The following is a 16,535-nucleotide window of genomic DNA, read 5'->3' on the forward strand; positions in this document are numbered from 1 at the left end:
AGCATCATTGCTACACCACCACCATTAGTGGAACCACTGATTTTATGAGCACAGCCACTCTCAGGACTGATATTTCCAGCACTATATGACCACCAGTACTGCCATGTAACTACTATTACAGCACCAATGCCACTAGCACCACTACCAGCACAGAACTACCAATGCTGTCAGTATTACCAGTGACAGAATCAATGCGACCAGCTCTGCTGCCAGAAGTACTGGAAGCATCATCACTAATGCTTTGCATAATTATCAGCATCGCCACTAAGACCATCAGCGGTACTATTACTGCCACCACCAGCACCATCAACACTGTCACCACTGCTACCACCAGTACAACCAGTGCTATGAACACTACTAGCACCAATGCCACCAACAGTGCCATCACTATCAAGATCAGCACCAGTATCGCCTGAATCCCTAATATCAACAGGAGCACTAGTGTCAACATGAACACTATCACTGGCACAGACTCTATGAATGATCAGCACACCCAGAACCATCAGCACCATTCCCAGCATCAGTGGCAGCACCATATCCTTGTACTGCTACTAGCACCGGACCCAACAATACCCCAAACACTAGCACCATTAGTGTTATCAACAGCAGCAATAGTAATCCTATCAGTGACATCAGCAGCAGCTCCATACTACCTCCCTGTGCAAACACTAGTACTACCCCCAGCACAAGAACACAAAAATTAGCAATAATGCTTGTTTTGTCACCATCAGTATCACTTAGCAATACCACTGCTGGCACTAATACCACTAGAAATGATGTCACCCAAACCAGCACCAATAGCAGCATCAGTGTCATCAGCATCTATACATTACTAGCACTAGCAAAAGCACCATCACCACCACCATGATGACCATGACGACCATGACGACCAGCACCACCAGCACCACCAGCATCAGCACCAGCACCAGCACTACCATCATCACCATCAATATCAGTACAATGCAGGAAGTTGAGATACTTGAATGAAAGTAGTACCATGATGGGAAAGATGTTGCCCAAACACTTACATCCCAGGTTATTACTAGTTCAGATCGGCTTCCACCTCCTCCGCTGACCTCAGAAGGTGCCACTTCTGGAGCTGTGTGGGTCAGAGACACAGAGACAAAACCCCACTTTTATACAGTAATATTTGAAAGGAGACTCATTTGAGATATCATTAAGAGTTTGATCATTGACACACTATAAAACATTATACAGATGCATGTGTATATTTATATATCTCATTAGTAAGATCATCAAACTTTTCACATGCTTTTGTGAAACATTTTGGTAAAATTATCAAATTATTTTATTTACATGAAATCATAAATGATTCAGAAGTTTCTGAAACAGTAAGAAAAAAATACAACCCAAGTGAAAGCTACTTCACCACTAAGGTAACAGAAAAATGAGGAGAAGTGATTTCCAAGGATTGTCAGGGAATCGATTAAGCATGGACTCTTTCAGACTGAGAAGGAATTCTCACATTGGTAAGAGTGACACAGACGGAACCGTGGGGTCCTGCTAGGAAGTGTTCTTGATAAAACTCCTACAGATATCAGCTTTCTTACACACACTGAGAACATTTTGGTTTGTGAATCCTAAGATAAAACTAGAACATAAATTCATTAGAGTGCCTTTGTAATGAGCTCTGCTGTATTTGCTGGATGTACAACAGATGGACCCTAAACCCACATTTTGTGAACAAATGAAGAAGAGCGCCAAAATACATGCTACCTGTGTCCCACAATACCTGGACCAAACATTAGGTGTATTGTCCTGAGGAAAAGGGCATTATTCAAAATGTGCAAACATATTCCATACTCCTTTGGCTTAGTGCTTGAAGTGATACATTGGCTGTATCTCATGTCTCACTCTAATTAATATTATTGATACTGGAAAGGGAAGTCTTGATCTCCCCATGAGTGCTTCTCTAAAGGAATGGCAGGTTTACCTGCAACCTTTGAGTTTTAATGAAAACATAATTTTCGAATTGTGAAAGTAGCTTTGTGATACACGCTAATCGTTACCTCATATAAATTCTTAAAATGATGCTTTCTTAATCCAACACTTATGGAGCCATAATGTACACTCATCAGTTGACTACATGCATTTGCTGGTGTGGTGTGAGAATGAGTTTTCTCAGCAGCATAGCTCCCAGTGGTATTATCAGGCCAATTTGTCAGTGCTTCTTATAAATGAAAATAATGTTTCCCCTGCTAACAGGGAACTATGTCAGATAGTAATTATAACCTTAAGTGACAAAAACATATTCACTCAACACACACTAATGATTGGCTGTGACTGACTGAACTCTTGAAATGTCACACTACATCAGAATCACTGAATGGTTCTTTTGATAAATGCTATATGGCAAAGTCTACCATTAGAAAGGTCATATCATTGTAACAATGGGTTATTGAGACAGATCTCTTGGTGTCTGGGAGACCAAAGCTAATGGAAATATATACCCAGGTAAATCTATTAACCCATTACTCAAAAAACAAAAGCACTAACCTGCCTCTTCAGTCCTTACTTTTTCTGAGGGTAAACTGGGTTCTCCGCCTCCAATTTTGTTACTGGCTACTACTCGAAATTCATATTCCACCCATGGGTTTAACTCCACCACAGTAGCTGTACGTGTCTTGCCATCAATGACTTCCGGTACTACAAAGAACATTTCAAAAGGTAAGAGCCTGCCTGTGCCAGTGCTCAATTGTTATGCATTTCTCTCTGTAGCTTCCCTCTGCTTCTCCCATCAACTTTACCTGTTGTGACAGTTTGCCATCCCACGGAGAAGGGTGTCCTAGCCTGGACTGCATAGGATAGAACTGGGCTGTGGCTGTCTGTACCTTCTGTCCAAGAGAGCTGGGCTGTTGTGTCTGTAATTTCATCCACCTTCACATTTTCTGGTGGTCCAGGTGAACCTAAAGGAGGCAAAAATGCAAAGAGCATCCCATAACTGTCACCCTCTGCTACCAAAGTCAAGAGGCTCACATCACCACTCTAATACCTCCAACTGATAGCACTTTCAAAAGCACTTAAGGAAAGAGGCCATTTAACTAGCAGTAAAACTACCACTTTTACCACAATCCCATTGTGAGCTTTGAGATCTGGATAGGAAGTAGTGATTCATAACACTATGTGACTACAGGTGGCACCTGCTTACTGAGACTCTATTCAGTAGTATCCCAGTACCTTTCTAAATTCAGCATCTTCTACATCTTTCCAAATTCACTGTCCTCTGCTTTGGGTGGGATGCCCTTCTGTGAAACACAACTTGGCTTGCTACCTTGATGTGTTTTATTCTGTGATATGCTTTGGACATTTTCTTTTTAAGCCTAGCAGTGAAACAGTACCCTAGATGGTAACCCAGATTGCTGAATTTTCTTATCGCTCTAGATAATGCCTGTTCTTTTTGGGGAAGACACACATGCATCACATTCTCTTTCCTATTAAATACATTTGCTGAATTAATGACATGCTCAGAAATACATTGGCTTGGCAGTAACTGTGGAATGCCAATTACAGCAAGAATTATTTGAAGCACAGAGTTGAGGTTTTCATTTCTTTGAATTAACACATTCTTATTGTAATATCTTCTGTTTTATAGGTGTTAAGGATAACCTCCATAGTATGGCTTGCATTTTTGTATAGTGTCTCACCATGGCTTTCCTCTAGAGAGCAATGCTCATAAAAAGCCTTGAGTTAGACAACATAGGAGGTATTACTGCTTACCTCTCACTATGAGCTCAGCTGCAGACGAAACGCTGTCCACCCCTGTCTGCACCATACACACATATTTCCCACTGTGTTTCAGTTGAATGTTTCTGATCATTAAATCACCAGACGAACTCTGTCAGGGAATCACGTAATGAAACATTATTATATTTAAAAACACAAAGGATCTTGAAGGCCAGGCCATCCGTGTTAAGAGAAAACAATGTGGTAAGCAGTCAGGAGACTGAAATCGTAGAATGCCTGGAAACTAAGACAAGTTCAAAACCATGCATGACGGCAGACACATTTCTATATGCATATAAAGCATTTCTCTGGGTATTTATGGCTTCAAAAAGAAATGAGGGCAGAGATTACAGTCTCAGATTCTATTTACTTCCACCAGGCAACACTTCTTTTTATATCCACTGCTTAGCACCAGCTCAGTTCTCTCTGGTTGCAACCCCACTGCAATTATCTGCCTGAGAAGAGGAGGAAGCATTTGGGTACCTAGTGGGAGATAAATACAGCATGGCAGGGGGGATTACCACGGTTGAAACATTTTTCTCTTTTCTCAACACACTGGAGCTTAAAAGACTCAAGTCATCTAACTCCTAAAAAAGCTACAGAATTTAGAGCAAGGAAATATGAACCCCCTCAAAAAACAGAAATTAAAACACTTTAAATCTCATAAATAACAGTTATGCAGAAGACATTTGTTGGCATCCCCTGATACTAATTAATGGAACAAATGTGTATCTAAATGCTCAACTTAAAAAGGTCCTCATTTAAAGAGACCATAAATTCACATTCATAAAATGACTAACCGCAGGTCAGTTCCCAATATCAGTGAAAACAGAGACTGAAATAAGAGCATCTGGAAAGAGGAGCCCTTCGGAAACGATCGCCACTTCACATCCAACCTGGGAGAAGAAGAGAGGCACTGCTTATCTTTGTAATTAAAAGGAGTTTTGCTCTTGCATGTGCCTAGAATCTGTGGCAAGAGGGACTGGACTGTTCTAATTTTAGGTAGTTCCTTAAACTCCTGTTCAGGCTAATATCTTCCACATTGCTCCCCATCTTTAGGGTTGCTAATGGGCTGTGTATTCTCCACTGGTTGGATCATATGGCTTTAGATGGGATTTCTGGGATACTGGGAGAAGCGGCTGCGAGGTGATTGATGGTGATAATTAAATGATAATCCAGAAACTGTTCAGTTTGCACATTTCTACTTTCCTCGAGGTGAGCTTTTATTTTTTTTTCCCTCCCTCTCTGATTTTCTCCTCAGGGTTATTTAGAAATCTTTCCCCAGGAGATAACTCTCCCTGCTTGCTGACCTTTCCAAACTCCTCTGGTTTTATGAGCCCCGCATACTTGCAGGAGGGTGATTATCATTTCCATAGAAATCTCCTCTTTTCTGTGAAGCCTTGTGACTTGGTGGTAAATGCCACAAAGGCGCTGGGTGAGGCCTTGATTCTTTTCTGTCTCTACTTTCTAATTTTGAAACAGCTGGGCTAGAGAGAATTTAGCTGGACTTTACCTATCTGCTTTGTCATCTGGATCTACCTTTTAGATGCTGTGGCTGTTTTTGGCTCTACAATGAGTAAGGAAGAGATTGGTGCAGGGAACTTGGGCTTCAGCTGACTTTTAGCACTGAAGACTAAAGAGAAATAGCTAGCTAATCTTAAGCATAAAACAAAACTGAACACCAAAAATATTTTCCCCAAAGAAATACAGTCAGGTTCATCTGCAGAGGATATATAACCAAAAAAAAAAAATCAAAAAAATTTTTTAAAAATGTTTTTAAAAAGTTCTTTTATTTTAATTTGATGTGTATATGAATATTTTATACATTCATGTATGTATGTGCACCATGCATATTGTCTGTGCAGGCCAGAAAAGTGTGCTGGAGCTGGAGTTACACATAGTTGTGAGCTGCTCTGTGGGTGCTGAAAACTAAATTAGGGTCCTTTGCAAGATCAGCAAGTTCTTTCAACTCCTGAGCCATCCCTCCAGTCCCTAAAACTATTAATCATCTTGTGCTACAGAAGAGAACAAAAGATGCAGCTAAGCTATGGAGACAATGGGAGCCATTGACTGTTTTTCTCATGACCAACACAAAACAAGTGAAGAAATTTATAACTGGCAAATAAAAATTTGCAAAAGTTAAGAGGGACCTTCATCTTATTTTCATCTATTTCAGTAAAATCTGCTTGTACTGTTCCTTTTCCAATGCCCTGTCTTCAACCTATGTGTTGCTATTTAACAGATCTCTAGAAGTAAGTGAGATTCTCCTTAATAAAACCACATATAATACTTACTTTAGAGTTACCTAACAAAAGAGTCCCATCTAACACCATTTCTGGGACATATACTCAAGCCTGAGTCACAAGACATGCACATGTGCAATAAGCTATGTTTATGAATTAGAATGTACAGTACAGGTGAAATAAAACCACATGGCACACAACATGTACAGACAAATACAGATGAGACACTTCCAAGACCTGCTGCAGATATAAGATTGGAGCTATTGCTGTTGGGACAAGAAATCTACACAGTTACTCTTCGAATTACTTCAAATACCAACTAAGGCAGGGTTATATGTACAACCCTTTTCCCATTAATTCCATTCCTTATGCTACACCCCCAAAAATGCATGTGTGTATCCACTAAAGGAAAAGAAAAAAAGAAACCTTGCATCCACCTTAGTTAAAATAGGTTGTAGATGACTTACTTAAGGAAATACTATCGGGTCATAAATAAATGAACAATACCTATAGATTGATATGGTTGAATCTAAGACACATAAAACCTAGATACAAGATATAGCATCACATGAGAGGTCCAGATTATGGTTAGCTTTAGGGTACAATTGTCTTTTGTTTTTGCTTTTGTTGTAACATTTTCTAGCTCTAGGAGTAGAATGTGGGGCCTCACATGTGCTCAGTGCAAACTGCCCGACTCAATCACATCCATTGTTTGTTTGTTTGTTTAGAGACAAGATCTTCATACATCTCACAGACTGGCCTGGAATTTGCATTGCAATCCTCCTGCCTCAGCTGCTGAAACAGCTGAGAGTATAGGCCTGTCCTACCAGTCTCAATAAAAAGGTAGAATGAAGGATCATGGGAATAATAGGGATGAGAGCCATGTTCTGTTGCTTGAGTTCAGTTCTGGTTATATGAGAGGGTTTATTTTGTGGCAAGTAATTGGATTTCACACTTTGGTAGAGAAATAATGGCTGTCAAAACATAGTTAAGATTATGTACAATTAGACTTCTAAGTGCTTAGCTTTCAGTGAAACCATAAGTCAGTGTATTCACATAATAAGATTGTAGTTCCTAACTTTAATTTCCTCATAATATGTAATATTTAATAATCATAATTCAAATTAAGGTGCTAGTCACATATCCTAAGATTTCTTAACAAGATGTAATTATTTCCAGAGATGCCAAAATTGCAAAAGAAATTCTGTAGGGAAGATTTACATATATCAAAGTGACCCTCTCTTCTATCAGTTTGACTCCCTTAGGGAACACAGTGGTTGGTTTACTATGATGAAAAGAACTGTATAGAAATGTCCAGAAAATCCTAAGTAAAATTAGTCAAAATTCAGCAAAGTTGAACTTCATAGACTATTTTTCAATATATGTATCAAACAGTGCATAATATCAGGGACTATTTGGAAACATGCTGATCATTTTCCAGGGAAGGGTGTTCGACCTGCAGTGTGCAGGCTGCTTGCAGCACAGGGTAGCAATGAATGCAGCTCAATACAAACTCACAAACTTAAACCATTACAAAACTGTTTGTGCTGACTGTTTTGTAACTTGATCATGTGTTCCTTAAGAGTATGCTACATAGACAACAGAGCCATGTTTCAATGTCACACAAAATTAATAGGTGTGCGCTCTTCCTATTTGTATGCATTTATCTCTTCAAGTTTATGTTAGTGTGTGGAATACTCCATGTTATCTCCAAGTGCAGACCACCTGACAACTTCAGAACTTACATGTACTTGATGGTGACTTGGCAAGTGAAACACAATGATTATTAATGATGTTTTAACCCATCATTGAAAACTATAGATTTTTAATATTACTTAGCAGATAGGTCAATATTCCTTTAATTGATTATTAAGGGAACTTCACACCTGGGGCAGGTCTCACACATCAATGATAGTCTTTTATAATTGGCAATCCATTTTCATGCTGCATTGGGAATCTAGATGAGGAAGACCACAACTTTGCAGTCTATTTCCTTGCCAAATAATCTGCATAGTAGCAATAAACACAGTCTCTTATCTAACATTCTTTTTATTTTATTAATGTATTTTTAAATTAAACTCAACTTTAAATAGATCAAGGACCTTAATATAAGATCAGATACACTGAATCTGATAGTAGAGAAAGTATAGTCTTGAATTCATTGACACAAGAAAAGACTTTCTGAACAGAATATCATTACACAGACACTAAGAACAACAATTAATAAAGGTGTTCTCATTAAATGAAAAAGCTTCTGTATGGCAAAGGACACTATCATTCAGAATAGGTAGCAGGCTATAGAATGGAAAAAGAATTTTACCAACTTCACATCCGACAAAAGACTAATATCCAAACTATACAAAGAAATAAAAAAAGAAAATTGACATCAGGAAAACTATCCAACTACAAAATGGGGTACAGATCTAAACAGAGCTTTCAAAAGGAGAAACTCAAATGAATGAGAAACACTTGAAATATTCAACATCTTTAGTCACCAGGGAAATACAAATAAAAACTACTTTGAGAATTCATCTTACCCCAGTCAGAATGGCTAAGATCAGTAGAACAAGTAATAGTTCACGCTAGTGTGGATATGGGGAACACTTATCCATTGCTGGTGCAAGTGCAAGCTTGTACAGGAATTACAGAAACCAGTGTAGTGGTTCTTTCAGAAGTTGTGAAAAGTTCTACCTCAAGATTCATTTATGCCACTCTTGCTCATATATGCAAAGGACTGTACAACCTAGGTCAGAAACTGTTGGTCAACCATGTTCATTATCTAGCATTCTTAAAAGATAGTATGGGCTGACTCCCCAGGGGAGACTTTGCCTTGGAGGAAGTGGGAGTGTGGGGTGGGTTGGAGGGAGGGTTGGGGGGTGGGAGGAGGGAGGACAGGGAAATCTGTGGCTGATATGTGAAATTAAGTTAATTATAAAATAAAAACACTATAAAAAAGACAGGGCCGGGCGGTGGTGGCGCACGCCTTTAATCCCAGCACTCGGGAGGCAGAGGCAGGCGGATCTCTGTGAGTTCGAGGCCAGTCTGGGCTACCAAGTGAGTTCCAGGAAAGGCACAAAGCTACACAGAGAAACCCTGTCTTGAAAAACCAAAAAAAAAAAAAAAAAAAAAAAAAAAAAGACAGTATGGCTTCTACCATATCTCAAAAGTAAACAGAACCCCCAAAACAACAATTACAGATTAAGCAAGAGTGATTAATGAAAAGTAGAAAGATGATTATAGTTTGGTTCAGTCAAGGAGTGTGTTTAATTTTGTAATGAACTCCTAGAGGCTTGTAGCTTCGAATCTTAGAAGGTCTTAATTAATAAAAACAAACCTGGAGCCAGGTATTTTGTGAACGCTGAACATCAGAGAAGCAGAACAAGACACAGCTACCTCACCTCGCCAGTTCCTCAGATGATCCTGTTTCCTCAGACTGGAAGCCTCTGTGTCCTCATTCGAATGGGTCTCAGCTGAATTGCTGCTAGAAGCCTAAAAGCTTAACCAGCCAAATGCTTCTAGTTTCTGCTCTTCATTCCTTATATATCTTTCTGCTTTCTGCCATCACTCCCTGGGATTAAAGGCTCACTTCCTGGGATTAAAGGCATGTGAGTTACCATGCCTAGCTGTTTCCAGTGTGGCCTTGAACTCAGAGATCCAGGCGGATCTCTGCCTCTGGAATGCTAGGATTAAAGGCATGTGCTACCACTGCATATCCTCTATGTTAATATTGTGGCTGTTCTGTTCTCTGACCCCAGATAAGTTTATCAGCATGCACAATATTTTGGGAAACAATACTACCACAGAGGCTCTCAAAAACTTATTTGAGAAGTCCTTGTATGCAAAATTATGTTGCAAAACGTTTTGCATAGCAAGGACTCTATCATAAGAACAAAAAGGAATGGAACTAAAACATGTCTGTCTTCTCAAAACAAAGTTGTTCAAGTTAGAGCTCAGATTCTATTATAAAAGTTAGTTGTGTGCTAGGATATTTCATAGCAAAAAAAGCTAAAATCATTTTTAATAGTAATTTTATGAAGCAGTATAGGGGGAGCAGATACAACATGCCATTAAAAGCCAGAAAGTTGTAAAACATGTTTTTCTTCCCAGACTATACTAGTTGATTTCAAGATACTGGAACATCCACAGAAAGAAATTTGCGGAATACTGCTGCTAATTTAAAATTTTATGCTTGGCCAAAGGATATCAGCACTGATGTTACAAGTATGGGTCAACTTGCCATTATTAAATAGCACAAGTGATGCAAATATAACATTCTTGGAGAAATGACTTTAAAGTTACCATTAAACCAGGAGAATTGTACAAAGAAGCTAAAAATATAGTCAAGCAATTTTCTTTGTCAATTGTCAATATATCTGGTGCCCTGGCCATAGTAAGTAAAAGAGAAGGGGAAATGTAATTATTGTCCCAAACACATATTTAATGATGTATTGTTGCAGGGTACATCAAGAAAACTTATCCACAAAAGTATCAGAAATGAATAAAGACATGCAAATCACCACCAAGTCTGTGAATTTAATAAGAGCCAAGTGATTGATCACCAATTCCAAGAAATCCTTAAAAGTGTTGGAAATAGGATGAATAAGTTGAGGAATAATGCAAAAAGATTCTATGATTTGCTACATTACAGTATCAAGTGGATAAGTCCAGAGCCAGGGAATCTGACACCCTTACACAGTCATTTGTGGAGGCAAAACACCAATACACACTGTAGGGCTCAAACGGGCCGAAGCATGGCAAACATGGCCCCAGCAGGTCTTGCCCACTCCCTTCTCTCTCCCTTGTTGGCCACTTCCCAATGCCTAACACTCCAAGGTCCACCTATCAAAACCCCAAGGTCCAGCAATCAAAATTCAGTATTTGGCTACACTGGCTAACGCACCTAATCAGGACTTACCAACTCACTCTAACAAAGACTTCCCTCTTTCCCCTTCAAAACAACTTCTACAGAGACATCTGCTGTCTGTCTTTGTCTGAGCAGAGGCATTCCCCAACCCCCATTTCTCCTCTGGGGTAATCAAACTTCTTTGTGCTGACAAAAAAAAAAAATTATGACAGACTTGATGATGATACCTGTCTTTCAGATTTTGCATTTTGGTATACTTAACTGATTTTTAAAAATACATTCCTAATTGAAATAGAATTATACCACATTTCCTCCCTCAAGCCCTTCCAAGTTGCCTTCCCTTGAATCCTTCACACGCCTGTCCTACCCCTCTCAAGTTGATAGCTTTTTCTTTGACTATTATTAAATAGGATTTGGTGTGTGTGTGTGTGTGTGTGTGTGTGTGTGTGTGTGTGTGTGTGTGTGTGTGTGTGGGTGTGTGTGTATGTGTGTGTATGCACAAATATATATAAATACAATTTGCTGAGTTCAGTTTTGTTGTTGTGCATAAATGATTTCAGGACTGACCACTCTGCTTTGGACAACCAATAAGGGACTTTTTCCCTGGGAGAGGCTAATTTTCCTTCTACCAGCCATCATTAGCTGCCTGTAGTTCTTTGTTTCGGGTGGGACTCTACAAGAATTTTCCCCTTGCACATTAACCAATTATTTAAATTAATTAAACGTGTATTTTCAAGGTGAAAGCCTTCTTGTCATATAACATTTCAAATTATAAGCGTTTCTAATGAAACTTAAATTAAAGCAAACTCAAATTAAGGCAAACAATTTTATGCCTTTTGACACAGGCAAATACTTGCCTATGAACAGTCAAAGACATGTAGCCTTGCTTTTCAGTATGATAAACATAATTTGAAAACAGGTTTGAAGAATATTTGGAAAATATTTTAATGTTTGTGACTCTGGAGTTTCTATAAATCTATTATCTGTTTTTTTTTTCAATGGGATGAATAAAGCTTCAATCTGACATTCAGCTCTGAGAAATATTTGCTCGTATCTGTTTACTACTTGTACAGGACCCGTCTTCACAAAAGATACATTTCTCACTTGACGATAATGCCTTATTTATGCCTCCAGTGCTTTCTGTTAGCACTCACATTGAACTATTTTAAGAATGAAGCATCCTGCATGCAAAATTAGAACCAAATATCCAATGAGAACCTTGGGAACCCACTGAGAACTGCAAGTACTACCATCAAACCAGACATGGATGCATTTGTTTCCAATTGCAATGCCAGGTAGCCCACTACTTTTGCATTGCCCTATTCTTTTACTATTTTAGTAAAATATTTAAAAAATTATTGATGTTTTATTACTTAGACATGTTCATTTTCATTATTAAAGATTGCAGTCAAGGACCTGCTCCATAATTTTAAAAAGTTTTGTATCAGCAGTAATGCATAAGTAAGATTATTGTATGAAGATATTTTGCTAATCTGTGATAGTGGAAACAAAAGCTATCCACGAATTTTTGTTATTGTTGTTTTCTTTTGTTTGGTTCATCAGCATTTACGTATCCCTACTTATTCCATGTATAGCCTATATAATTCTTCTTTATCTAATATGGCCACAGAAACCAAAAAGTTATATGCCCATTATCTAGAGTATAGGATAACTAATTAAAGCAACACAGAGAACTGATAACCTTGCAATAAATTCCTATGAGCACTAATATTCTCTGGATGCTGTCTGTACTATTCTATTTTCACATTTGTGTTGTTTTTCTAAACTCTTAATTTCCCCTTCTTTATCAAATAGCATGAACTCTGTGTCAAACCTTCATTGTCTTTAGTTCCCCTTCTCATTTTCCTTAAAATTTCTCTCTCAAAGCTCAGCAGTGGGATTCTCAGTTTTCTAGAAGTAAAGTAATTTTTTAAAACTGCCATCTATAGGCTTACCAGAATAAGAAAACAGAGGCTAGGTCTGTTCCAATGATTGACACAGAAGCTTAAGGCATCAGAGAATGTTCCACAATTCATACGGATTTGAGTTCCTACTTATAAGCACCATATTTTAAAAAAATAAGATAACTTCAAAAACTCTTAAGCAACTACAGTTACTAGGGATACGATCTTGAGTGGGGAAAACAGTCCTTATCTTTATGGAGCTGACAGCTAGCAAACAGGGAGTAATCAAATGACTACACAAATTGGTGCAAAATTATAGTGTGAGAAAGGTTACATCATGCAGAAGAAATCTATAGTTTTCTGGGGTTTGTCTCTCAACTGACAGCTGAGCTAAGATTTGTATTAAAGCAGAAGTTTCCTAGGAAAGGAAGAAAAAGAAATGGTCTGCCTCAGGGAACATGCATAAGTGCAAAATCTAAGGCATATAAGGGGACAAGCTATTGGAGTGAGTCACAAAGAGGAGGGTAGCTGAATGGATCTAGGGCATGGGGATGACAGGGGTATAACAATGTGCAAATTATTAGCATGCAGGCATGCCAGTTAAGCATCCACTGGATTGGAAAAGGAATCAACTAAGGTATTTGCCCATAGCTATTCCTTCTGGGAAATTAGCAGACCCTTCCCCTACAGGAGGTAGCACATTTCAGGGGTGGCCCAGAAATAAAGAAGTCAAAGGGAAAGACAGGGCTACCTGCCTGCATGGGTTGGTAAGTGTGTCGTCTACACCATTGTTCCTGTTGCTTGCTGATATTGCTGTCTCTCTCTGACATCAGAACCTGATTTCTTCAACTTTCTAATGGAACTAAAGACCAGAGACTTTCCAAAACTCTTTCAGAACTTTGATACCAGATTGAAACTTCTGGGGCATCTAGCTTCATAGACTGAGCAGCTATCAGGTTCTCAGCTTCTCCAGTGTGGTCAGCCATTTTGTAATAACCAGCCTTTACCTTGTAAGCCTTTCCAGAAAATTCCCCTTTCTGATATGTCATCATTATAATGGTTCTTGTCTTTCAGATGCTTTGGCTAAGACTCCAGAAAAAGTGCACTGTAGCTGATGTCAAGTTGATCTTTGCATTGTTAATAACAGTATTTTTTTTCTCTTTGGAGTGGCTTCATTTATGATCCATTCCCAAGCTTTGCTCCAATCCCTCCTCTTCCACTCCCCTTTCTTTCTGGTTTTCATGGTGGTGGAACTGAAATCAGGGTCATGCAAGGCTCAGCATGCATTCTGCCAGAGTTATAAGTCTAACCTCTAGGATCACTTTCAATTATTTAGATAATTATATATATTTTCCCCTATAACACTTATTCCCAGAACATATTACTGACATACATCATAAATGGATTTAGAGAAAGAATCATTTTTTGAGATTAATATTAAGAAAATAGCAAACAGAAGAGAATCATTAGCTTTCCTACTTTTTTAGATAATGATGATATTGAAAATTTTGATATAACTTCAAAAAATAAGAAATACAGTACATGAAGTGATAAGCCACACCAGGTAATGAACAGACCATTACTACTAATGACAGGTTAGCTAAAATTGTATTATTGGTCTGCCGTATGCAAAGAGCTGATATATAACATATATTTTTGAACTGGGGGGACCTCTTATATTGACAATGGGGTAAGAACTTTGAATATAACATATTATCAGCATACACAATTCCTTAGGAATCACTGTAGATGGTAATGCCACTGCCAGGCTGCCAAAGAACAAATTTCACAGTTTACAGAGGAATAAACATATTCTGAAAGCTATATTTAGAAGGCAAGAAGGCAAGGTGGAGTAAGTGGGTTTCCTTCTTTTATCACTGTACATAGCCTGTTATTAGCAAGTGTCATATATTAACCATTCAGTCCCTCACAGAGTGATTTTCAAATGCTAACAAGACATGTAAGTCATATCCAGGCATTGTGAAAACAATGGAGCCTGTAGAAGCTTTTTGGAACCCGGCTGGTGTTCTTTTCTCTAAAGGTTCCTAAAAGAGTAGGTAGAAACACAACAAACCTCTGCATTGACGGCCAAACAAATTAGACCTTGTCCCCCACTACCCCCAGTAGCTGTAGCAAGGTCACCTTTATAAACGCACCCTGCCTACTCAAGGAAAGAAAAAAATCAGCAGTCATTCAGCCATTCAAACAAGGCTGACCATGTTAAACAGCCTTAATTCTTCTGATTGATTAATGACTTTGCTGTCTTCTGGTTGTCTGAACAGGTGATATGTAAGGCAGGTAGAATGTAATCCATTGATATACAAATTTGTTCAACATTCTGTGGTGCCCAGAAACCAGAATAATCATTCCATTACACAATGTGGAGGCTCAGCATGCCCCTTCCTAAGGGTTCTGAACAAGTGGCATATTTAGGAATGAACTAACTTGGTTGAACACTTTGTGTGTTTTTTTGGTTGTGCAAAGTGTCTGAGTCGCCCCACAGGTATCAGCTTTTAAACATGAAGTTCCTGTCAGTAACTAGAGAATACTTTGCCGTTCAGAACAGTGTGGCATGTTTACACAATTTTCATGGAGATTCTCTGAAGAACTAGTCTGTTGTGTTCCAGGGATGTCAACCCAGTGTTTCCTACCCTTGAGTCATTATAATAACACCTTTATAACTTCCATGGCATTTTAGTGTTCTGTTGTTTAATTTTTCTTAAACTGAGTAACTTTATTAACTTAATTTAATATGGACATTGCTGTTGTGAATGTGATTTATATCTTAAAGGGGAATCTGATCACCTAAATAATAGTTAACTGATAGAATCAAGGTGAATAGAAATGAATAGAAAGTGATGTGGTTGGACACTGTCTGAGATCTTGGAAAAGCAAATTATTTGGATACTGTCAAAATTTCTGTGACAGAGACCTTTCCTCTGTTAACTAAAAAAATTTTCAAGTATTAGACATTGATAATCACAAACCCACTACCATACTCAACAATTTCCTATAATTAAACTAAATTATTGAAATAAATTGGAAAATGAAAGAGATTTGTTCTATGTGCTATTATTTAATGCTGTCATTCAGTTTATGCTCTATAAATTAGGAAAAATGCTTATATCCTGTTTTGATTATTATTCTTTTGATATTATTGCCATGTTATTGTTGTTGTTATTACTGCATTTATGATCTATTTAAATTCATTAATTTTTAATTTTGCTTGTTTTAAATTCACTTGAAGTATCTTTTAAAATTTGCCAGAAATGTTCAGGTTGCATCCCAAGAAATTATGTTAGAATAAACTGGAAAGAAGGGACACTTCACATGGCTCTAAAAAGCAGCCAGGATTGAAAATCATTAATTTCCTGGGATTTTATATGCCTAATACCCACTGTTTGGGGAACTACAAGGTTTGAGATGACTGCTTAAGTCTTCCTCAACTCTAAAAGTCTAAACTCTTAATTCTAAACTTACTTTTTAACTTAATTCTACACTGTAAACTTAAATCGAAATTAATGAATGTGTGAAATAATTATTAAGCTGGGCTGTACTCTGGTGAAATCTTAAGCTGTTAAAAGCATTTCTACATATATTTTCATCCTGAGAAACAGGCAAGCTAGATAATATTTGTGGAGCAGAGAGTAGGAGCCAAACTCAAGAGTGACTCCTTGACATGTGCTACCATTGTATGCTGATGGCACTGATATTGTTTATTGAAATTGATGGAAATAAATCATAAGAAGATAAGTTCTTACAAATATACAGATATGTATA

At 38.0% G+C, this 16,535-nt stretch overlaps 1 protein-coding gene across 1 annotated transcript in view; it reads right to left on the reverse strand.

Annotated features, from left to right (window-relative positions):
- Positions 1-16,535, reverse strand: part of Cntn3 (contactin 3) — a 380,871-nt gene that overhangs the window by 33,781 nt on the left and 330,555 nt on the right. Inside the window, exons 14-17 of the mRNA XM_042273722.2 lie at positions 3,739-3,856; positions 2,769-2,927; positions 2,518-2,667; positions 1,029-1,099 (exon numbers count right to left, since the gene is read on the reverse strand). Coding sequence (XP_042129656.2) covers positions 1,029-1,099; positions 2,518-2,667; positions 2,769-2,927; positions 3,739-3,856 — 498 coding nt within the window. The remainder of the gene's footprint in view (positions 1-1,028; positions 1,100-2,517; positions 2,668-2,768; positions 2,928-3,738; positions 3,857-16,535) is intronic.

Source organism: Peromyscus maniculatus, chromosome 3 (genome assembly GCF_049852395.1).
Source record: "Peromyscus maniculatus bairdii isolate BWxNUB_F1_BW_parent chromosome 3, HU_Pman_BW_mat_3.1, whole genome shotgun sequence".
Lineage (NCBI taxonomy): Eukaryota > Metazoa > Chordata > Mammalia > Rodentia > Cricetidae > Peromyscus > Peromyscus maniculatus.